The following is a 25,858-nucleotide window of genomic DNA, read 5'->3' as shown; positions in this document are numbered from 1 at the left end:
GACTAAAAGCTGTGAGCTAGAAACACATAGACAGATGTCCTAATCCCCCCCTCAATCCTCACTTCCCTCCTTCCCTACATTTTATTTTATCATTACGATTTTTTCATTTTAAATGTTATCAATAAAAGTCATGTTTTAATCTCAACATCAAGCGGATGCTGGAATCCCCTTTTTCTCTTTGACTTTGCTGCCCAGCTGCACCGCACCCTACCATGGAGGCTATATTCGCACACATGGTGAGCTGAAAATATCCCTTCCTCCTTCCCTTTTTATTATTTTATTTGTCTGAACGAGAACCTACCCCTGAAGTCCACGTTGACCGGACTGTCCATTAGTCTCCAAATGCTGCCTGTCAGTTACTCTGGTCTTCGTCCAGCGAACCCAACCCCTGGGTCAGCAGCTGGGTTACAGGGGACTACCTAAGAGTGGTACCTGGTGGCTACCTGCAGCTCAAGCCTGACTCAACCCTCTGGAGCACCAGTGAACACCAGGTAGCCACTTGCTAAGCCCCTCCTAGGCAAGCCTGGCCCGTGCCACAGTGGGTCCACGAATCATGTGCACCACCAGCGAGTGTTACAATTAGTGCAAGATGTGGGACCAGAATGGAGACCAGGATTGGGACATTAGTACAAGATGGGGACCATTATTACAGGACAAGATATATTATTATAGGATGAATTACATTATTACAGGATAGGGAATATTATTACAGGACGGGGACCAATAATGTCCCTCAACTATGGGTTGAGGGACATTATTCCAGAATTGAGTACATTATTACAGCACAGGGGACATTATTACAGGATTGAGGACATTATCGCAGGATTGGGGACATTATTGCAGGACAGAGGACATACTGTATTACAGGATTGGGGACGCTACCACAGGATGAGGGCCAGAATTACTATAAGGTGATAATTGTAAAACAATAATACTTTATGTGACTGATTGGGGGACAAAAAAAGGAAACACAATTATTTCAAAATAAAGTATGAAAAAATAACTGAAAAATATTTGGCCACTAAAAAACTGAAGGAAAAAAGACCTGTACCATAACCCATGTGATAAACACCATTAAAAAGAATAAAAAACTTAAAAAAAACACTGATGATCAAAAAGTCATATAAAAAAATAATGGTATTGATACAAATATGTTTATGGTGATTTGATCATACGCAAAATATGTATATTTTATCCTTTTTGTTGTTTAATAAACTAATTAAAAAAAATAAAAAATAATGGTATCACTGAAAACATCATCTTCTCCCGCAAAGAAGCTGGCCTTTCATATTCAATTTTTTTCTTGTGCGGACAATTTACCCCTCTGGGTTCGAGACCCCTGCTTTTAGCAGTTATTTCGCACTGAGATGCTCCCTTTCAATTGTTCCAAAGAAGATCTCCAGAACAACAACTAACGTAAGTGACTGTCTGACACAGTGTTATACCAGAAAAGTTTTTGGGATTACACGTTTGAACATTGTAAGAATAAGGCCATTCTAAAACTCAGGCCAGTCACATCCACAAATTGCGGTCGTGTGCTCTCCCACATAGCAGAAGGTGCAAGGACTGCCTAACATGCAGTAGTCCGGTACATCATTTGGACCAAATTGGCGCATACTGTAATTGCTTCATGCAGACCTGAGTACATACAGTTGCCTGGCTGCGCGATTGCAGCTATTTTATTTGCTTCTTTTCAGAGAAAATATGGTTTGAAGAACTGGCTGGAGACTACAGGGAGAGATGGGACTAGTCCAGTATTGTTCCCAGCCAACTTCTCCCTGCACCAGTCGAGGTGATTGACAGGTTTTGACATAGAAGAAACCTTTCAATCACCTGGGGAGAAGTTGGCCGGGACAGAACTGACTAGTCCCATCTCTTCCTGTAGTCCCCGGCCGGATCTTCAAACCATGTTTTCTCTGAATCCTAAAGCATTTCAGAACAAAACATAGGCTCTGATTCATGCTGCCCGCGGTTTGGGCAGCATGAATGGCATGACAGCTTTTCCTTAACAATAATTTATCATAGGCCTCCATCATCACCAGTGAATAAGAAATTAGGCCAAACTTTTAATGAGGATTTGTGGATAATACAAGACATGTGGCAGTTCTCACACATTTTCCTCTTACATCTATGTCCTGGCACATAGCCCAGAATAATGAATCAGAAGTAGGATACAAACTGCATAAACAAGCATGAAACAAAGTATGACGCCCCCTAGTATCGGACCCTCCCAGTCTACAGTGACATCAGTGACTATAGGATGGGGCTGTAATAAGTGGTCTGCACAGGACAGTGACCAGGCACCTAATGCTCTGTTCTGTGTCCGTTACATGATCTCTAGTACATCTGTGAATGCATTAAGCATTACCCTACAAGTTTTCCATGGCGAGGGCAGTTGTGTTTTGAATTTTTATGCAATTAATTCCATCTATCTTTTTTTCAATTGGAAATATATCACTAAAGTTGTAGAGATCCATCTTGACCTCCATATTCCCCTAATTTTCTATGAATACACACTATGCCACACAGCAGAGAGGCTCATACAAACAGACCTATAAAGGCAGTGTGCATTGTCATTTTCCATGTGCTTGGCTCTAAAAATTGTATTTTTCCCCAAAAACTGCACCTCTTCTGGCTATGTGTGGTGCTGGTACTACTGGTTTATGTATTTCAATATGGCTGGGGCGAAACGACGACTTTAGCAGAGACACATGTCTCGTGGCTAAAGATCACCATGTTCCATTGCTACATCATGCATGCAGGTCAATGGAGTCACATTGTGAGTACAGTGACCGTAACAAGCGAGTCACAAAATCCAACTGGGTTTTTTACGACTTGTTGTTGCTTGTACCGTAGAGGTCACAATGCGAGCCTATTCACCTTCATTACGCTGCTTATCTTTGGCCGTGTGACCGGTGTTGATGCCAAAGACCCGCCAAGCTGCAGGATCAGAATGGGCTGCAATATCAAAATCCATGAAACTATTCAAAAATACAGATCCTTTTTCTTATCCCCAAAATACCATAAATGCATACTTAAATCTGGAGCAAAGAATGACTGTTCCCCCAAAGATAATAATGTGATCCTCCATATAGGGGCTCATTTATATGCTCCTGTTTTCTCTATATAACTGACCAAATCCAGCAGAAGGAAGAAGAAATATTCTAAGAAAACTTACTAGATTAGAGTTGCTTTCATTTCTGACCCGAGTGTCCAGCTGGTATCTGCGGGTTTCTGCTCCTGATGTCCGCCCAATTAACCGTATCGGGTGCGTAATCTGAGGCAGTTCCAGGGTCTGGTGCCATTGGATAAAAGATTCAGACTGACCAGTATCAGTGGGAGATGTAAAATCTTCTAGAGGAACCCCTGGAGTGGAAACCATATGGTTAGGAGAGGTGATTTCAAGAGGATCTTAGTATCAGATATGATCCTCACATATTCCCTATAAAGACGCAAAATTAATTATGATGAAAATATAATGATAGCCTCATTTCAAAGAAGCACAAAGCCATGTTCTTTAAGCTATGCCCAGGGTGAATATAAGACTTGATGGTGGAAAAATGGTAAAAAGGGGGAATCCTGGCGCATATTTCATGCAGAACCATCCAATGTGGTCACTACTTCATGGAGCTGGAGCTTACCAATATCCTAAGAGTCCCTTTGTCCTGCCAACCTCATTGGCATACAGTGTTTACATGGGTTGGTCAATAGTCTTAGTTTGAAGATTTGGCCATTACACTAGACAAGCCTACATTTACTATCACTTTGTCCAGAATTCAGGTAAAAACAAGAATGGGACTGAATGACCCTTAGCAACCCTGTTACATTTGTGGTGATGTCTCTTTAACACGAATTTCATCCTGTCAGATACATTATTAAGGCATTAGACTGCAGCTCATCCACTACAGTGGGTATAGAAAGTATTCATACTCCTTTACATTTTTCACTCTGTTTCATTGCAGCCATTTGATAAATTCAAAAAAGTTCATTTGTTTTCTCATGAAGAAAAAGAAAGAAAAGAAGCGCAAATAAAGTGCACACACAACCAATGTAAAGTGAACACGGCTTTTATTGAGACCAAAAAAGTGCTAGCAAGACATAAAAACATTTAAAACGCATGTAAAAAGACATACCCAAACAACAAGAGCATCCCCTATATGAGGAGGCAGCTCAAGCAGACTCAAGGAAATAAATAATCCCAAGAATTATATCAAATGTGAAGTGAAGATCCATAAATAAGAATGAATACAAAGATAAAATATGCACCCACCAACATGCTCAAGTGAAAGAACCCCTATGGACCTTGAGGTAAAAATTTAAGATGAACAATGTCGCCACATAGTGGCCATACGAAGGCATGAAAATCTATAGAGAACAATGTTCTATTTGGAAGACAAAAATAGTAAACCAATCAAGAATATATAGGTATATAGTAATATATTTTACGGTCCATAATATAAATAATGGCACATCACATTGAGCACATGGTGGATCGTGTAGAGTACATAAATATACAGATAATCATACTCACTAGAGAGAGCCTGCTTGCTCAAAACGCGTATCGCTACTCCAGGTAGCTTCGTCAGGGGAAGTGAGGGGGTGTTAGTCACGTCAGGTATATATAATCGTAAGTGCACTTACTAATAAGCTAATGATTGCCAGCACATGTGCCCGGCAATCATTAAGCAGTGGAACAGCTCCCATCTGTCAGGGTCATAGTATCAATGGATAGTGGGGATTCGGCAGTGTCCAGGGCTTCCTTGGCACCAGCGTGCGTCCCAGCTGACCGGAAGTGTATATAAACACATCGGGTGTGCTAGCGGCGCCTGCGCAAATCGATCCAGCGCATATACAAATAGTGAGCACCTATTCAAGGAGTTGCGCATGCGCACTAACATGGGTCCCACAAATTGGAAACATCACATACAGGCGCACGCGCAAAAGGCTGTACCACATCAAAAAAGGTGAACGCCCACTCCAGAAAATAGCCCATGCGCACTTGGCAAAACTACCCGTAAGCCAAAGCTGCACACATCGCACGATAGCGGCGGCCACAGCACTTGCACAATAGGGATCCACAGTATCCTACAAACCGATCCGCCACATGCACAAGGTAGTCAGCGCCTGCGCACCAGCATAAGTCTCACGTATTGGAGACAAAGCACGCACTAAATAACAGACACAGGGGCGCAAGCGCACAAGGCTATACCGCATAAGCAAAAAGGTGAACACTGTTGTGAATTTGGTTTTTGGGCTCCCCCGGTGGTCACTGGTGGTACTGGACTTGTGTGCTTCACTTTCTCTGTTCACCTGTTTCCATCAGGATATGGGAGTATCCTATTTAGCCTTGCTGCTCAGTTATTCTAGTGCCGGCCATCAATGTAACCAGAGCCTTTCTGTTGCATGTTCCTGCTTCTAGACTACTATCAGCTAAGTTGGACTCTTAGTCCTAAGTTTGTTTTGCATTTTTGTTCCAGTTCACAGTTATGTTATTTTTCTGTAGCTGGAAGCTCTTGTGGGCCGAAATTGCCACTCCGGTGTCATGAGTTGACACATGAGTCTTAAAGTAATTTCGGGATGGTATTTTAATAGGGTTTTCAGCTGACCGTGAAGTTCCCTATTGTATCTTCTTGCTATCTAGTAAGCGGACCTCGCTTTGCTGAACCTACCTTCATACTGCGTATGTCTTTTCCTCTGAACTCACCGTCAATATATGTGGGGGGCTTCTGTCTCCTTTTTGGGGGAATTTCCCTAGAGGTAAGCCAGGTCTGTCTTTTCCTCTATTAGGGTTAGTTAGTCCTCCGGCTGGCGCTAGGCGTCTAGGGATAAAACGTAGGTACGCCACCCGGCCACTGTTAGTTGTGTGGTAGGTTTAGCTCACGGTCAGCTCGAGATTCCATCACCCAAGAGCTGTTCTGTTATTTATGTTCTCTAACGTTCCCTTGCCATTGGGAACCATGACAGTATGGCCGGCCCAGTGTTAAAACCGTTGGCAGAAGAAAGGAGAGAAAAAGAAGTCTGCAGATTTTTTTATTTTTTTTTCCTCTGAGCTTGCTCTATAGTTGACTTAGTTGCATTTCTGCTCTAATTGCAGCATTTGTCTCTCTCTCTCCTTCTAATCCTTGAATGGCTCTGATCTCACCTGATTAAAATGGATCCTCAGAGTTTGGCTACAGGTTTGAATAATCTTGCTACGAAGGTTCAAAATTTACAGGATTTTGTTATTCATGCTCCTATATCTGAACCTAGAATTCCTATACCAGAATTTTTCTCCGGGGATAGATCTCGTTTCCTGAATTTCAAAAATAATTGTAAATTATTTATTTCCCTGAGATCTCGCTCCGCTGGAGATCCCGCACAGCAGGTTAGGATAGTAATTTCCTTGCTGCGGGGTGACCCTCAAGACTGGGCATTTGCATTGGCACCCGGGGATCCTGTGTTGCTCAATGTGGATGCGTTTTTTCTGGCTTTGGGGTTGCTTTATGAGGAACCTAACTTAGAGATTCAGGCTGAAAAAGCCTTGATGGCCCTATCTCAAGGGCAAGATGAAGCTGAAATATACTGCCAAAAATTTCGTAAATGGTCTGTGCTTACTCAGTGGAATGAGTGCGCCCTGGCGGCGAATTTCAAAGAGGGTCTCCCTGATGCCATTAAAGATGTTATGGTGGGGTTCCCTGCACCTACAGGTCTGAATGAGTCCATGACAATGGCTATTCAGATTGATCGGCGTTTGCGGGAGCGCAAACCTGTGCACCATTTGGCGGTGTCTTCTGAGAAGGCTCCAGAAAATATGCAATGTGATAGAATTCTGTCCAGAAGCGAACGGCAGAATTTTAGGCGAAAAAATGGGTTGTGCTTCTATTGTGGTGATTCAACTCATGTTATATCAGCATGCTCTAAACGTACAAAAAAGGTTGATAAGTCTATTTCAATTGGCACTTTGCAGTCTAAGTTTATTCTGTCTGTGACCTTGATTTGTTCATTATCGTCTATTACCGCGGATGCCTATGTCGACTCTGGCGCCGCTTTGAGTCTAATGGATTGGTCCTTTGCCAGGCGCTGTGGGTTTGATCTAGAGCCTCTGGAAGTTCCTATACCTCTGAAGGGTATTGACTCTACACCATTGGCTAGTAATAAACCACAATACTGGACACAAGTGACTATGCGTATGAATCCAGACCATCAGGAGATGATTCGCTTCCTTGTGTTGTACAATCTGCATGACGTTTTGGTGCTCGGATTACCATGGTTACAATCTCATAACCCAGTCCTTGACTGGAAAGCAATGTCTGTGTTAAGCTGGGGATGTCAGGGGGCTCATGGGGACGTACCTTTGGTTTCCATTTCGTCATCTATTCCCTCTGAGATTCCGGAATTTTTATCTGATTATCGTGATGTTTTTGAGGAGCCTAAGCTTGGTTCACTACCTCCTCACAGAGATTGCGATTGTGCCATAGATCTGATTCCGGGCAGTAAATTTCCAAAGGGTCGTTTATTTAATCTATCTGTACCTGAACATGCTGCTATGCGAGAATATATTAAGGAGTCCCTGGAAAAGGGACATATTCGTCCTTCTTCATCTCCCTTAGGAGCCGGTTTTTTCTTTGTATCTAAAAAAGATGGCTCTTTGAGGCCGTGTATTGATTATCGACTCTTGAATAAAATTACAGTCAAATATCAGTATCCTCTGCCACTGCTTACTGATTTGTTTGCTCGAATAAAAGGGGCTAAGTGGTTCTCTAAGATTGATCTCCGTGGGGCGTATAATTTGGTGCGAATTAAGCAGGGGGATGAGTGGAAAACCGCATTTAATACGCCCGAGGGCCATTTTGAGTATTTAGTAATGCCTTTTGGTCTTTCAAATGCCCCTTCAGTCTTTCAGTCCTTTATGCATGACATTTTCCGTGCATATTTGGATAAATTTATGATCGTGTATCTGGATGATATTTTGATTTTTTCGGATGACTGGGATTCTCATGTCCAACAGGTCAGGAGGGTTTTTCAGGTTTTGCGGGCTAATTCCTTGTGTGTGAAGGGTTCTAAGTGTATTTTTGGGGTTCAAAAGATTTCTTTTTTGGGGTACATTTTTTCCCCCTCTTCCATTGAGATGGATCCGGTCAAGGTACGGGCTATTTGTGATTGGACGCAACCTTCTTCTCTTAAGAGCCTTCAGAAATTTTTGGGCTTTGCTAATTTTTATCGTCGATTTATAACTGGTTTTTCTGATGTTGCTAAACCTTTGACTGATTTGACCAAAAAGGGTGCTGATGTTGCTGATTGGTCCCCTGCTGCTGTGGAGGCCTTTCGGGAGCTTAAGCGCCGCTTTTCTTCCGCCCCTGTGTTGCGTCAGCCTGATGTTACTCTTCCTTTTCAGGTTGAGGTCGATGCTTCCGAGATCGGAGCTGGGGCGGTCTTGTCGCAGAAAAGTTCCGACTGCTCCGTGATGAGACCTTGTGCGTTCTTTTCTCGAAAATTTTCACCCGCCGAGCGAAATTATGATATTGGTAATCGGGAGCTTTTGGCTATGAAGTGGGCTTTTGAGGAGTGGCGTCATTGGCTTGAGGGGGCTAGACATCAGGTGGTGGTATTGACCGATCACAAGAATTTGATTTATCTTGAGTCTGCCAGGCGCCTGAATCCTAGACAGGCGCGCTGGTCGTTGTTTTTCTCTCGGTTTAATTTTGTGGTCTCATACTTACCAGGTTCTAAAAATGTGAAGGCGGATGCCCTTTCTAGGAGTTTTGAGCCTGATTCCCCTGGTGATTCTGAACCTACAGGTATCCTTAAGGATGGGGTGATATTATCTGCTGTTTCCCCAGACCTGCGACGAGCTTTGCAGGAGTTTCAGGCGGATAGACCTGATCGTTGCCCGCCTGGTAGACTGTTTGTTCCTGATGATTGGACCAGTAGAGTCATCTCGGAGGTTCATTCTTCTGTGTTGGCAGGTCATCCCGGGATCTTTGGTACCAGGGATTTGGTGGCTAGGTCCTTCTGGTGGCCTTCCCTGTCTCGAGATGTACGAGTTTTTGTGCAGTCTTGTGATGTTTGTGCTCAGGCCAAACCTTGTTGTTCTCGGGCTAGCGGATTGTTGTTATCTTTGCCTATTCCAAAGAGGCCTTGGACTCACATCTCTATGGATTTTATTTCTGATCTCCCTGTTTCTCAGAAAATGTCTGTCATCTGGGTGGTGTGTGACCGTTTTTCAAAGATGGTTCATTTGGTGCCCTTGCCTAAGTTGCCTTCCTCATCCGAGTTGGTTCCTCTGTTTTTTCAAAATGTGGTTCGCTTGCATGGTATTCCGGAGAATATCGTTTCTGACAGGGGGACCCAGTTCGTGTCTAGATTTTGGCGGGCGTTCTGTGCTAGGATGGGCATTGATTTGTCTTTTTCGTCTGCGTTCCATCCTCAGACTAATGGCCAGACTGAGCGAACTAATCAGACCTTGGAGACTTATTTGAGGTGTTTTGTGTCTGCGGATCAGGATGACTGGGTTGCCTTTTTGCCGTTGGCGGAGTTTGCCCTCAATAATCGGGCTAGTTCTGCCACTTTGGTTTCTCCTTTCTTTTGCAATTCGGGGTTTCATCCTCGTTTTTCTTCCGGTCAGGTGGAGTCTTCGGATTGTCCTGGAGTGGATACTGTGGTGGATAGGTTGCATCGGATTTGGGGACAGGTGGTGGACAATTTGGAGTTGTCCCAGGAAAAGACTCGGCATTTTGCTAACCGCCATCGTCGTGTTGGTCCTCGTCTTCGTGTTGGGGACTTGGTGTGGTTGTCTTCTCGTTTTGTCCCTATGAGGGTTTCTTCTCCTAAGTTTAAGCCTCGGTTCATCGGCCCGTATAAGATTTTGGAGATTCTTAACCCCGTGTCCTTTCGATTGGACCTCCCAGCATCTTTTTCTATCCATAATGTCTTCCATCGGTCATTATTGCGCAGGTATGAGGTACCGGTTGTGCCTTCCGTTGAGCCTCCCGCTCCGGTGTTGGTTGAGGGTGAATTGGAGTACGTTGTGGAGAAGATCTTGGACTCCCGTGTTTCCAGACGGAAACTTCAGTATCTGGTCAAGTGGAAGGGCTACGGTCAGGAGGATAATTCTTGGGTCACAGCCTCTGATGTTCATGCCTCTGATTTGGTCCGTGCCTTTCATAGGGCTCATCCTGATCGCCCTGGTAATTCTTGTGAGGGTTCGGTGCCCCCTCCTTGAGGGGGGGGTACTGTTGTGAATTTGGTTTTTGGGCTCCCCCGGTGGTCACTGGTGGTACTTGTGTGCTTCACTTTCTCTGTTCACCTGTTTCCATCAGGATATGGGAGTATCCTATTTAGCCTTGCTGCTCAGTTATTCTAGTGCCGGCCATCAATGTAACCAGAGCCTTTCTGTTGCATGTTCCTGCTTCTAGACTACTATCAGCTAAGTTGGACTCTTAGTCCTAAGTTTGTTTTGCATTTTTGTTCCAGTTCACAGTTATGTTATTTTTCTGTAGCTGGAAGCTCTTGTGGGCCGAAATTGCCACTCCGGTGTCATGAGTTGACACATGAGTCTTAAAGTAATTTCGGGATGGTATTTTAATAGGGTTTTCAGCTGACCGTGAAGTTCCCTATTGTATCTTCTTGCTATCTAGTAAGCGGACCTCGCTTTGCTGAACCTACCTTCATACTGCGTATGTCTTTTCCTCTGAACTCACCGTCAATATTTGTGGGGGGCTTCTGTCTCCTTTTTGGGGGAATTTCCCTAGAGGTAAGCCAGGTCTGTCTTTTCCTCTATTAGGGTTAGTTAGTCCTCCGGCTGGCGCTAGGCGTCTAGGGATAAAACGTAGGTACGTCACCCGGCCACTGTTAGTTGTGTGGTAGGTTTAGCTCACGGTCAGCTCGAGATTCCATCACCCAAGAGCTGTTCTGTTATTTATGTTCTCTAACGTTCCCTTGCCATTGGGAACCATGACAGAACACCCACTCGGGGAAATGACTCATGCGCACTGGGCAAAACTAAATGTGAGTCAAAGCTCTACACATCGCACAATAGCGGTAGCAGCAGCGTCACATACAGGCGGGCTGCCCAGTGCTACAAAATGCATGCTGTGTGAATAGAGGCCTACAGTTTACAGAGCCATCTTGGTCCGACTGCGCCCTGCAAAATAAAGTGCAAAAAAAAACAACATATCAATGTATGTAAGGTATTAGTTAATATTGGGGCCTCAATACGTAAGCTGGCAACCCGCGTCAAGGGACCTTACATTTTGGCAGTCCTAACGCTAAACATTGAGTAAAAGTTCACACAGCATGCATTTTGTAGCACTGGGCGGCCCGCCTGTATGTGCGTTAGTAATAGGCTGTAAACCAGATGCTCTGCATTGCCTGTGTGAATAACGCCACATACAGACTAGTATCTCTTATCTTTTTGTGCACTAATGCCAAACAGCCAACACTGGATTGAAAGTGGTTGTTTCATCTGTATTTTTTGCACTAATTAATCGGGTCCGCTGCACCCTGATAGTGCATTTGCTTGGAGGCTTCAGCAGGTAATCATCTCTGCTTTTTTCTCTGTGCCAGTCAAGAATGGTCACAGAGTTGTTCTGAAGCCACTCCTATTTTAGCTGTGTGCTTAGGGTCATTGTCTTGTTGGAAGGTGATCCTTCGGCCAAGTCTGAGGTCCAGAGCACTCTTTCATTAAAGATATCTCTGTACTTGGCTGCATTCATGTTTCCTTCAATGGCAACCAGTCGTTCTGTCCCTGCAGCTGAAAAACACCCCAATAGCATGATGCTGCCACCACCATGTTTCACTGTTGGGATTGTATTGGGCAGGTGATGAGCAGTTCCTGGTTTTCTCCACACATACCGCTTAGAATTATCACCAAAAAGGTCTATCTTCATCTCATCAGACCAGAGAATCTTATTTCTCATAGATTGGGAGTCCTTCATGTGTTTTTTAGCAAACTCTGTGCAGGTTTTCATATGTCTTGCACTGAGGAGAGGCTTCCGTCGGGCCACTCTGCCATAAAGGCCCGACTGGTGGAGGGATGCAGTGATAGTTGACTTTATGGAACTTTCTCCCATCTCCCTACTGCATCTCTGGAGCTCAGCCACAGTGATCTTGGTGTTCTTCTTTACCTCTCTCATCAAGGCTCTTCTCCCACGATTGCTCAGTTTGGCTGGACAGCCAGGTCTAGGAAGACTTTCGGTAGTCCCACACTTCTTCCATATAAGGATTATGGAGGCCACTGTGCTCTTAGGAACCTTGAGTACTGCAGAAATTCTTTTGTAAACTTGGCCAGATCTGTACCTTGCCACAATTCTGTCTCTGAGCTCCTTGGCCAGTTCCTTTGACCTCATGATTCTCATTTGGTCTGACATGCACTGTGAGCTGTGAGGTCTTATATAGACAGGTGTGCGCCTTTCCAAATCATGTCCTATCAGTTTAATTAAACACAGCTGGACTCCAATGAAGGAGTAGAACCATCTCAAGGAGGATCACAAGGAAATGGACAGCTTGTGACTTAAATATGAGTGTCTGAGCAAAGGGTCTGAATACTTATGACCATGTGATATTTCAGGGGTTTTTTTATTAAATTTGCAAAAATTACTACATTTCAGTTTTTTTTTCAGTCAAGATGAGGTGCAGAGTGTACATTAATGTGAAAAAATTAACTTTTTTAAATTTACCAAATGGCTGCAATGAAACAAAGAGTAAAAAATTTAAAGGGGTCTGAATACTTACCGTGCCCATTGTATTCGAGTCCCTGCATCTGGATGTTTTGCGATGGTAGACAGCCGTAACATATACAGCGATTGACTGTTTGGCAATCCACACATGTGTTGCGGCTGTTTACCACCGCAAAACATGCAGCCGCAGGAATAACATAGTAGCATGCATGAGTAACACGTTATCCAAGCACGTTAGCTCATCACTAGACAGTAGCTCAAAAAGGATCAGTACGGTATATCAGTAACTGTAGGGGGATTATGCTTGCTCTTTGGCTGCTTTTTAGCTTAACGCTATTAGGGAAGAGCTGTGATCTGTAGCTACAATTTCTAAACAGTGTTTACAGGAGGTGGGAGGTAGTCTAGGACACACCCCCTACATCCTCATTGGTTCAGGCTGCTCACTCTGTAATCCCTGCAACTCTGCCACCCTAGATTGGCTGCTGCATATCAGACAAACCCACAAGTTTACGAGGAAGTCTATGTATACAGATCAATTATAAAAAGATGACTACAAGATAACCACAGAACATTTCCCCCGTGAAATACACCTTAGTAAGGGTGGAATCAGTATGGTCACTCTAATTCTCCATAGTTAAAGGAGTTTTCAGTTCAGAAAATATAAAAGCCTAATTAACATATAATGACAAGTGATATACTATGTTTAGTTTTTCACCATTTACACAATTTTTGTTTACTGTCAGTAAATGGAACCATAAACCTTAGACAGAGGCTTAAAAATGCCATGATCCTGTCTAGTTTCTGATTCAGCAACAAACCCGGAAAGACAGAGACAGCCATCCATCATGTAGACACCGGGGATCACCCCCCAATCGGTTTGGCATATCGGGTCTCCCTGGAGGTGCAGCAGCACATGCGCCAGGAGATTGACAAGATGCTGAAGCTAGAAGTCATCCAAACATACAGCAGCGCTTGGGCCTTGCCTGTAGTCCTCATCCTACAGAAGGACCAGACAACCCAGACAATCAGTTGGCCAGGGCAAAGTACCTGACCATCATGCAACTGAGCTGGGGAAATTGGCAGATTTGCCTTTATCACCCGATTCAGATTGTACAGGTCCACCATGACGCTGTTCGGCATGAAGAATGCCCCTGCCGCTTTTCAGCAGATGGTCAGCACACTGCTCAAAAGACTTTAAGGGCATGTGGCTGCGTACCTGTATGACATTGCCGTCTTCAGTCCCACCTGTCAGGATCACCTAGAGAATCTAATGCAGATGCTTGGGAAGATCCACCAGACAGGCTTGAACATTAAGCCGGACAAGAGACAGCTGGGCATGAGCGAGGTCCACTACGTGGGGAACCGGATCGGCGGGGAGGCTCTGAAACCAGAGCCTGGGAAAGTGGATGCCATTACGTCCTGGCCCACGCCCAAGACAAAGAAACAGGTGATGTCCTTCCTGGGCACTGCCAGGTACTATAGGAGGTTCGTTCCCCACTATAATAGCCAGGCAAAGCCCCTGACAGACCTCACCAAGAAGCTGCCCTAAGTAGTCGATTGGACAAATGACTATGAGATGGCCTTCCAGGCGCTGAAGACTGCCCTTTCTAGCTTCCCAGTGCCACAAGCAGTGGACATTCATAGTACAGTCTGACACCAGTGACACTGACCTTGGTGCAGTGCTCACTAGTGTCAACTCTACGGGCCAGGAACACCCCGTTTTGTACCAGAGACAGAACTTCCTGCTGAGGGAGGTGGCCTACTCCCCGATGGAGAAAGAATGCCTTCCAATGGTATGGGCCCTGCAGTGTCTGGGCACAAATTCACCATGGAGATGGACCGCAACCCAATCAGCTAATTGCACACCGTATCCGGAATGAATGGGAGGTTGCTACTCTGGAGCCTTGTGCTCCAGCAGCACCACTTCGTCATTAAAAACATGAAGGGCCGTGACCACGGTAATGCCAACGAATTATACCAAGAGGGGAGGTTGCGGACGGGCACACGGGGGAAGACCAGAAAATGCAACCGCTCTCTAAAGGGGGAGGTGTGAAGAATATGGGGGATATAATTTCATGTCAATCGACTGTATCATATCCGTGTGAAGATGAGACAGGACATCTAGCTTAGCAGGTGGTCCAACTTCAACAGTTCCAAGTGAAAAAAATCACACCTTCAGCAGCCTAACTGGTACCAAGACCTTACTGGCACGATGAATCAATGATGGGAATCAACGCTGTATAACTGCTTCAATCAAATTCCTCAGTCAAATGAGAGCCGTAATGTCATAAGGAGATTATAGAGTCATTGTACATCCTTGCTATATACCGGTTACATTTTCAAGATCCCGAGAACTGGCCGAACACCTGCCAGGGTCTCGACCTGTTCTATCATCCCCCGGTGGGGAGGTACGTTAAATGGCTAGTAGAAGCCAGTTTGCAAAACCGTATTTGGCCTCCAAGCATAACAGTAGACCGGCTGTATCCGAAGGCGCCATAACTGCCACCCTATGACCTTCCACTGAGAAGTTATGATCCATCATAGATTTTGGAGTTTCAGCTGCCAGAGTCAGGGGGAGGAGGAGGCTGGGGCAATCCCGGGGGCAAGTAAGGGAGTGACCGATTAAGGGATTAAGTGCTCATAGGAGTCTTGGCCTTTTCATTTGTTTCTGAGGGGGATCACACCAAGTATTTTAATGTACTTACACGTCATTAAATAAATAATTTGGAGGGTTTACGAAATACACATTTCAGAAGGACATCCTCTAAGTATTTTGAGCATTTTTCCACTTCAGGTTTTTTAAAATGTCTAGGGAAAAAAAGTGCATGTAACTTCTTTGAAGAGGCTCCTAATGGAATCAGCTGCTAACTAGGTAGTGTTCAATCAAAAGGCTGCAAAAAAATGCCCCTGGAAGAAAAAATCTTTGCTATAGTGCTTTAGGAAGCAAAAATATCCTAAAAAAAGAATATGTCACCCTCAAAATTGAAATTGAACTCTTTAGGCCTTAGCTTCTATCAATATCAAATACTATAGATTTTAGTACATTTGTTTTATAGAAAAACATATTACATATGTAAATGAGGGGACTTCGGTGCACCCTGGATGTGGCCAAGGGCAACATGAACCTTACTGCCTTCTCAAACAAAATACGGTATTCTGCCGTTCCCCTCATGATGACTGGCAGCGCTCACTGCTTGATTTAATTCCACAGCCCTACTTGGGGCCGATACATAATGTCAGTGTGTGCAGTGCATTTTTAGAATTCCACTTTCCTGTGTATCACAGCCGCTCGCTGCACACAGGATCACACAGCAAAGGGAGATGATCGTGTGTGCGCACTGACATTGTACAGATTCTTATCCCCCACCTGTCAGCATTGGCCACCGCTGCTTTGTGATCCTCTGTGCAGTGAGCGGCCGCTATACATAGGAGAGGCAGATGAGAACTCTGCCCCTGCACACTGACTCTGTACGCCGTGTCTATGGAGTCTCGTTCTACGTCTCCATAGATTACATTGATGGAACTACCTCTGCTTCGCATATTGGTCCCAGTGTGATCCGGCAAAGAAGAGGATCATTCATGTGGGACCAGAGCAATGCTGGAAAGAACGAAAGAATGGCAATTGTGAAGTTTTTCATGCATTAACATATCATTATGTATGTAATTAAGAGGGATTATGAAACAAAACATTTGAAGGCAATCTGTCAGCAGGTTTTGCTATGTAATTTGACAGCAGCATGATGGAGGGGCAGAAACCTTGATTCCAACGAAGTATCACATATTTTACTGAGTAATGATAGAGTCACAGTTTTTGCTGCTGCAGGTTGAGCAGAGCAAAGCTGTGTATAGCCCACTAACATCACAGGTTTCTGTGTAGATTGCATAATGACTGAGGACTGCTAATTAGTGGTGAGGATGTAGTTGGACTAGGTGGCACAAGGCCAATTGTCCTGTAGTGATAATCTCCTGCTGATAAAACACTGATTGTACTGAAACAGTAATTTTTTTTCTGCAAACAGATAACCTACTTCGGCATCGTTGGTCGCTGGAGAGCTGTCTGTGTGACAGCTCCCCAGCGACCACACAACGACTTACCAACGATCACGGCCAGGTCGTATCGCTGGTTGTGATCGTTGGTAAATCGTTTTGTGTAACGGTACCCTAAGGCAATGTTTTATCTCTTCCTTGAGCCACAATACAATCTGATCCACAGATCTCAAAGCATCTAGTGGACAGGATCCTCAATGGGGTTGTCTAAGATTAGAAAAAAGGTTTCTGCTTTTCTGCCACTATTGCCTGGGACTGCAGGTCTGAGCCTTTCACTTGAATACAGCGGTTATGCTATACTAGGTTTAATCCATGGACAGGAACACAGTACTTACTTAAATTTAACTACTGAAAAATGTGATTAATCCGGCAAAATTCCACAATAAATAACAAATGCGATAAATTGCAGAAATACAGGTCCTTCTCAAAAAATTAGCATATAGTGTTAAATTTCATTATTTACCATAATGTAATGATTACAATTAAACTTTCATATATTATAGATTCATTATCCACCAACTGAAATTTGTCAGGTCTTTTATTGTTTTAATACTGATGATTTTGGCCTACAACTCCTGATAACCCAAAAAACCTGTCTCAATAAATTAGCATATCAAGAAAAGGTTCTCTAAACGACCTATTACCCTAATCTTCTGAATCAACTAATTAACTCTAAACACATGCAAAAGATACCTGAGGCTTTTAAAAACTCCCTGCCTGGTTCATTACTCAAAACCCCCATCATGGGTAAGACTAGCGACCTGACAGATGTCAAGAAGGCCATCATTGACACCCTCAAGCAAGAGGGTAAGACCCAGAAAGAAATTTCTCAACAAATAGGCTGTTCCCAGAGTGCTGTATCAAGGCACCTCAATGGTAAGTCTGTTGGAAGGAAACAATGTGGCAGAAAACGCTGTACAACGAGAAGAGGTGACCGGACCCTGAGGAAGATTGTGGAGAAGGACCGATTCCAGACCTTGGGGAACCTGAGGAAGCAGTGGACTGAGTCTGGTGTGGAAACATCCAGAGCCACCGTGCACAGGCGTGTGCAGGAAATGGGCTACAGGTGCCGCATTCCCCAGGTAAAGCCACTTTTGAACCATAAACAGCAGCAGAAGCGCCTGACCTGGGCTACAGAGAAGCAGCACTGGACTGTTGCTAAGTGGTCCCAAGTACTTTTTTCTGATGAAAGCAAATTTTGCATGTCATTCGGAAATCAAGGTGCCAGAGTCTGGAGGAAGACTGGGGAGAAGGAAATGCCAAAATGCCTGAAGTCCAGTGTCAAGTACCCACAGTCAGTGGTGTGGGGTGCCATGTCAGCTGCTGGTGTTGGTCCACTGTGTTTCATCAAGGGCAGGGTCAATGCAGCTAGCTATCAGGAGATTTTGGAGCACTTCATGCTTCCTGGCACCTGCTCACAGTGCCAAAACCACTGGTAAATGGTTTACTGACCATGGTATTACTGTGCTCAATTGGCCTGCCAACTCTCCTGACCTGAACCCCATAGAGAATCTGTGGGATATTGTGAAGAGAAAGTTAAGAGACGCAAGACCCAACACTCTGGATGAGCTTAAAGCCGCTATTGAAGCATCCTGGGCCTCCATAACATCTCAGCAGTGTCACAGGCTGATTGCCTCCATGCCACGCCGCATTGAAGCAGTCATTTCTGCCAAAGGATTCCCGACCAAGTATTGAGTGCATAACTGAACATTATTATTTGATGGTTTTTTTGTTTGTTATTAAAAAACACTTTTATTTGATTGGACGGGTGAAATATGCTAATTTATTGAGACAGGTTTTTTGGGTTATCAGGAGTTGTATGCCAAAATCATCAGTATTAAAACAATAAAAGACCTGACAAATTTCAGTTGGTGGATAATGAATCTATAATATATGAAAGTTTAATTGTAATCATTACATTAAGGTAAATAATGAAATTTAACACTATATGTTAATTTTTTGAGAAGGACCTGTATGCCAAACTGTATCTATGTTTGTTGGCACTAGGTATACCACATGTACGACCCAAACATGACATGATCAGAGCCTTAAAGGGAATCTGTCACCATGATTTTGCTATCCGATCTGTGAGCAGCATGATGTGGGGAAAGAAACCCACTTACTGGGCTGCTTGCTGTCATTTTGATAAGATCACTGTTTTCTCTACCAATTCTCTGGATGCTGAGCTCTGTATAACCCACATCACTGATTGGCAGCTTTCTGTGTGTACTGTGAATAGGCAGAAAGCTGCCAATCAGTGGTGGGGTCGTGGCTGGACTATTTGCCAGCAGGTTTGCTAGTCCTTTAGGCTAGTTTCACACTAATGTTTTGAGGAGCTGCGGAGGGCTGTGGACTTCCTCTGTGAAGCCCCGCCCTCGGCCGCTAGCTCCGCCTACTTCTGCATGCGGCCTGCGTACCTATCTTTAACATTACGTACGCAGGTCATGCCGCTGTATGCGGATGCTTCCGCATGCGTCGTTTTGACGATGCGGAGAAAAAAAAATTGCTACAAGCTGCGTCCTACGCTGGTCGCTGCATCGTCAGAACGACGCATGCGGAAGCATCCGCATACAGCAGCACGACCTGCGTACCTAATGTTAAAGATACCAAAAATAGAAAAAGAAGGCAGCACTCCAAGTCCTTTTCAGGGTGAAAAAGTGTGTAGTTTATTCAACCCCACATCTCTGTGCGACGTTTCGGCTCACACTGAGCCTTTCTCAAGCAGTGGGTGTTACTAACAATTGTGTTTTTATAGGTAGAATCTACAATCATTTGCATATTATAATAATGGCCATTAATATATATACACAATTTGTCTGAAATTACAGCATATACAAAATACCTTAGTGCAATCCCTCTATATTAAAGTGCAATGTGCTAAGGTGCTAATAAAAAACATAGATCTTCACTGTTATATTTCTCATTAATAACGTGCTAATGTTAAAGATAGGTACGCAGGCCGCATGCAGAAGTAGGCGGAGCTAGCGGCAGAGGTGCAGCCGAGGGCGGGGCTTCACGGAGGAAGTCCGCAGCCCTCCGGAGCTCCTCAAAACGCTAATGTGAAACCGGCCTTAGTGATTTTCTCCTGCTACTCAAACAGTTATTTTATCAAATCCACACTAAGCAGCCCAATAAGTGACATAACACTGGAATCAGGGTCTCTACATTATGCAGATAGCAGATTAGGTGGCAAAAACCTGGTGACAGATTCCCTTTACACAGATCACACATTTTGTCTGCATAGAAATCCTATAGTGAGGATTGGTCTATGTGTCATTTCCATACAGCACATCCAGGAGAAACTTTTACAGACTGGCTTCCAAAAGGTCCATCCCAGCAGATGAAGGGTGCATGTCACATTTCTGAGAGCTCCATGTAGTCATCTTGTCAATGTTTGAGAAGTCCTAGTACATCCATTATGGAAAATGTATCTATTCATCCCTGGGATTACAGTAACATTCTCATCTGCTAATGTAATATGTGTCTGTGGTAGGAATAGAAACCACCCAGAAGTCATGAAATGGAAGCGATTTCCTTCACCAAACCCATGAATATATTTCTTAGTAGATGGTAATAGACAGTGAAGGGGAAGCACAGAGGCGGTAACAGAGATGATAGGGGACAGGCGACGGAAAGCACTTTAATAGTCCTCGGTATTGTTACTGCGTCCTCTGGGATATTAACTTTGGCCCCTAAATTAGCTGCCCCTAGAGAAGCCCACAGAGCCGCGTTACCCCCACCCCAAGTCACCAGAAACCCCCTGTCCCCTCCCAGCACAGCATCTATCATCTACCTGATGCATTGCAGTATATCTGCTGATGCTACCGAAGCCTGATGATGGCAGGAGGAGGGGGCGTGATGGACCCTTTAGGAAATATTAGACAATATCTGATAGATGAGGATCTGGGGTGACCTGTAAAGTGAGATCCAGATCATGCTTGGTGATCATAAATAGATCTTCTCTATGGACCCATGACCGTTCCTGATCCTTGCAATGCATTCCTATTAACCCAGGTTGCTCCAAGACAGCGGGCACCTCACTACTGATGATGCCAATGCAGAGAGGTCATGTAATAGCTCACATCAGGGAAGATGGCAATGTATGATGAAAAGAGAGGGGTGATAATGGAATGGATGAGAGGTGTCAGGCGGAAAAAATAAGGGTGAAGAAAAGAAAGAGGGGAAGGGGAAGAGAAGGGGGGCAGTAATCATATATATGAGGTGAAGGGTGAATAATCAGGGGTCCGGGGGGAAGAGAAGGGGATAAGCAATCATATATATGAGGTGAAGGGTGAATAATCAGGGGTTCGGGGGGAAGAGGAGCAGAAATCATAAATGTGAGGTGCAGGGTCAATAATCAGGGGCGAGGGGCGGAGAGGAAGGAATCATATATGAGGTGTAGGGTCAATAATCAGGGGCGAGGGGCGGAGAGGAAAGAATCATAGATATGAGGTGTAGGGTCAATAATCAGGGGCGAGGGGCGGAGAGGAAGGAATCATATATATGAGGTGCAGGGTCAATAATCAGGGGTGAGGGGCAGAGAGGAAGGAATCATATACAGTATATGAGGTGCAGGGTCAATAATCAGGGGCGAGGGGCAGAGAGGAAGGAATCATATATATGAGGTGCAGGGTCAATAATCAGGGGCGAGGGGCAGAGAGGAAGGAATCATATATATGAGGTGCAGGGTCAATAATCAGGGGTGGGGGGCGGAGGGGAAGGAATCATACATATGAGGTGCAGGGTCAATAATCAGGGGCGAGGGGCAGAGAGGAAGGAATCATATATATGAGGTGCAGGGTCAATAATCAGGGGTGGGGGGCGGAGTGGAAGGAATCATATACTGTATATGAGGTGCAGGGTCAATAATCGGGGGGCGGAGAGGAAGGAATCATATATATGAGGTGCAGGGTCAATAATCAGGGGTGGGGGTCTGAGGGGAAGGAATCATATATATGAAGTACAGGGTCAATAATCAGGGGCGAGGGGCGGAGAGGAAGGAATCATTTATATGAGGTACAGGGTCAATAATCCGGGGTGGCGAGCGGAGAGGAAGGAATCATATATATGAGGTGCAGGGTCAATAATCAGGGGCGAGGGGCGGAGAGGAAGGAATCATATATATGAGGTGCAGGGTCAATAATCAGGGGCGGAGAGGAAGGAATCATCTATACGAGGTACAGGGTCAATAATCCGGGGTGGCGGGCGGAGAGGAAGGAATCATATATATGAGGTGCAGGGTCAATAATCGGGGGGGGGGGGGGCGGAGAGGAAGGAATCATATATATGAGGTGCAGGGTCAATAATCCGGGGTGGGGGCGGAGGGGAAGGAATCATATATGAGGTGTAGGGTCAATAATCAGGGGCGAGGGGCGGAGAGGAAAGAATCATAGATATGAGGTGCAGGGTCAATAATCAGGGGTCCGGGGGGAAGAGAAGGGGATAAGCAATCATATATATGAGGTGCAGGGTCAATAAACAGGGGTCCGGGGGGAAGAGAAGGGGATAAGCAATCATATATATGAAGTGAAGGGTCAATAATCAGGGGTTCGGGGGGAAGAGGAGCAGAAATCATAAATGTGAGGTGCAGGGTCAATAATCAGGGGCGAGGGGCGGAGAGGAAGGAATCATATATATGAGGTGCAGGGTCAATAATCAGGGGTGAGGGGCAGAGAGGAAGGAATCATATACAGTATATGAGGTGCAGGGTCAATAATCAGGGGCGAGGGGCAGAGAGGAAGGAATCATATATATGAGGTGCAGGGTCAATAATCAGGGGCGAGGGGCAGAGAGGAAGGAATCATATATATGAGGTGCAGGGTCAATAATCAGGGGTGGGGGGCGGAGGGGAAGGAATCATACATATGAGGTGCAGGGTCAATAATCAGGGGCGAGGGGCAGAGAGGAAGGAATCATATATATGAGGTGCAGGGTCAATAATCAGGGGTGGGGGGCGGAGTGGAAGGAATCATATACTGTATATGAGGTGCAGGGTCAATAATCGGGGGGCGGAGAGGAAGGAATCATATATGTGAGGTGCAGGGTCAATAATCAGGGGTGGGGGGCGGAGGGGAAGGAATCATATATATGAAGTACAGGGTCAATAATCAGGGGCGAGGGGCGGAGAGGAAGGAATCATCTATATGAGGTACAGGGTCAATAATCCGGGTGGCGGGCGGAGGGGAAGGAATCATATATATGAAGAACAGGGTCAATAATCCGGGGTGGCGGGCGGAGGGGAAGGAATCATATATATGAAGTACAGGGTCAATAATCAGGGGTGGGGGGCGGAGGGGAAGGAATCATACATATGAGGTGCAGGGTCAATAATCAGGGGCGAGGGGCAGAGAGGAAGGAATCATATATATGAGGTGCAGGGTCAATAATCAGGGGTGGGGGCGGAGTGGAAGGAATCATATACTGTATATGAGGTGCAGGGTCAATAATCGGGGGGCGGAGAGGAAGGAATCATACATATGAGGTGCAGGGTCAATAATCAGGGGTGGGGGGCGGAGGGGAAGGAATCATATATGTGAGGTGCAGGGTCAATAATCAGGGGTGGGGGGCGGAGGGGAAGGAATCATATATATGAAGTACAGGGTCAATAATCAGGGGCGAGGGGCGGAGAGGAAGGAATCATATATATGAAGTACAGGGTCAATAATCAGGGGCGAGGGGCGGAGAGGAAGGAATCATCTATATGAGGTACAGGGTCAATAATCCGGGTGGCGGGCGGAGGGGAAGGAATCATATATATGAAGAACAGGGTCAATAATCCGGGGTGGTGGGCGGAGGGGAAGGAATCATATATATGAAGTACAGGGTCAATAATCAGGGGTGGGGGGCGGAGGGGAAGGAATCATATATGTGAGATGCAGGGTCAATAATCAGGGGTGGGGGGCGGAGGGGAAGGAATCATATATGTGAGGTGCAGGGTCAATAATCCGGGGTGGGGGCGGAAGGGAAGGAATCATCTATATATGAGGTACAGGGTCAATAATCCGGGGTGGGGGGCGGAGGGGAAGGAATCATATATGTGAGGTGCAGGGTCAATAATCAGGGGTGGGGGGTGGAGGGGAAGGAATCATATGTGAGGTGCAGGGTCAATAATCAGGGGTGTAGGTAGGTGACAAGGGGCAGGGTCAATCAGGGCTGCAGTGAGATGAGGAGGGGTAGAAATCAGATATATGGCGGTGCAGGGGCAATAATCAGGGGTGTCGGTAGGAGAGAGCGGGGTTAATAGTTACAGATATATGAAGGTGCAAGTTCAGAAATTGAGTGCAGTCAGGGAGAGCGTTAATAGTCACAGGTATGGGAGGTGGAGGGTCAGAAATCAGGGCACAGTGTAGGCTGGAGATAAGTAGAGGATCAAAGAAGGAGGCCAAATACATAACACATGCAGTAAAGAGGCAAAACACATTGGGGCACACGCTGCAGAATAACACAGATTAGGGGTACAGGCTGCAGAATAACACAGATTAGGGGTACAGGCTGCAGAATGACACAGATTAGGTGCACAGGCTGCAGAATGACAGATTAGGGTTACAGGCTGCAGAATGACACAAATTAGGGGTACAGGCTGCAGAATGACACAGATTAGGGGTACAGGCTGCAGAAAGACAGATTAGGGGTACAGGCTGCAGAATGACACAGATTAGGGGTACAGGCTGCAAAATGACACAGATAAGGGGTACCGGCTGCAGAATGACAGATTAGGGGTACAGGCTGCAGAATGACACAGATTAGGGGAACAGGCTGCAGAATGACACAGATTAGGGGAACAGGCTGCAGGATGACACAGATTAGTGGAACAGGCTGCAGAATGACACAGATTAGGGGAACAGGCTGCAGGATGACACAGATTAGGGGAACAGGCTGCAGGATGACACAGATTAGGGGTACAGGGTGCAGAATAACACAGATTAGGGGTACAGGCTGCAGGATGACACAGATTAGGGGAACAGGCTGCAGAATGACACAGATTAGGGGAACAGGCTGCAGAATGACACAGATTAGGGGAACAGGCTGCAGGATGACACAGATTAGGGGAACAGGCTGCAGGATGACAAAGATTAGGGGAACAGGCTACAGAATGACACAGATTAAGGGAACAGGCTGCAAAATTACACAGATTAGGGGAACAGGCTGCAGGATGACACAGATTAGGTGAACAGGCTGCAGAATGACACAGATTAAGGGAATATGCTGCAGAATGACACAGATTAGGGGTACGGGCTGCAGAATGAGACAGATTAGGGGAACAGGTATCAGGGGAGAAGGAAAATGCCTAGAAAATCCCCCAGGAGGAAGGGGCTGAGCAGCAGGTAGGTGGCAATGTATCAAGCAACGAAGTATCGCAGAGAAAGGGAGGAGAAGTCAGGACCATGGCAGTGATGGGCTCCACAGATGGCAGAAATGGATCAGTGGCTCAGTATTAGGGCACCTGTGCACCGGGTCACCACAAGGTTAGGGGAAATGGGGAAAATTAGCCAAAGCATCCCAGCAGCCATGCCCTCCTCCCCTCTGCGGATACCACTCACCCAGCTCTGACATGGCACAGATCACAGCAGCGACAACCCAGAGCGGCTCCAGACGCATCCTTCACACATAATCACTCAGCCCTGGGCGCAGGGGACAGGGCAGTGGCAGCTTCACCCTGCTGGCAGAGGACATGAGCCCGGCTCCTTTGTGTGCCTGTCACCATCGGGCAGCAGTGAGCTGTGTGCAGGATGGATGCGGGATCTGCAGTGTGGGGAGATCCAGTATTACCATAGAGGCGACACGTGAGGAATATTCCCCTCCTCCTCCTCCACCTTCATCTTCATCATTCCTCTTCCCTCCCCCTCCCTGCACTCACCCCCTACCTATCAATCTTATCTCCCCATCCTATGGCTCCCCATATCCTTCCATATACAATGCCGTAACACCAGCTCCCTATATTAGTCCATGAGCCAAGAACCAAATTTGACGATATCGGTACCAAGCGGAGTGACTAATTCTCTTTGGTATTTTTAGGTAGATGCATGTCTGTAGTTTATTTTTTGATATGATAGCCCTTACATATACGTAGCTTATTAACCCCTTCAGCCCTAGGCCTATTTGTACCCAAGTGCCTAAGCCAATCTGACCTGTGCCACTTCATGGGCTAATAACTT

General features: G+C 45.6%; 1 protein-coding gene across 1 annotated transcript in view; it reads right to left on the bottom strand.

Annotated features, from left to right (window-relative positions):
• The window catches only part of ADAM11 (ADAM metallopeptidase domain 11), a 174,357-nt gene extending 148,896 nt beyond the window's left edge, over window positions 1-25,461 (bottom strand). The window contains exons 1-2 of the mRNA XM_077252617.1: window positions 25,244-25,461; window positions 3,179-3,366 (exon numbers count right to left, since the gene is read on the bottom strand). Of these exons, the coding sequence (XP_077108732.1) occupies window positions 3,179-3,366; window positions 25,244-25,301 (246 nt within the window). The 5' untranslated portion in view covers window positions 25,302-25,461. The remainder of the gene's footprint in view (window positions 1-3,178; window positions 3,367-25,243) is intronic.
• Between the last annotated feature and the right edge of the window lie 397 nt (window positions 25,462-25,858).

The sequence above is a fragment of the Ranitomeya variabilis genome, chromosome 4 (genome assembly GCF_051348905.1).
Source record: "Ranitomeya variabilis isolate aRanVar5 chromosome 4, aRanVar5.hap1, whole genome shotgun sequence".
In the NCBI taxonomy this organism is placed as follows: domain Eukaryota; kingdom Metazoa; phylum Chordata; class Amphibia; order Anura; family Dendrobatidae; genus Ranitomeya; species Ranitomeya variabilis.
Note: the sequence above shows the minus strand (reverse complement) of the source record. Positions and strands in the feature narration are given on the sequence as shown.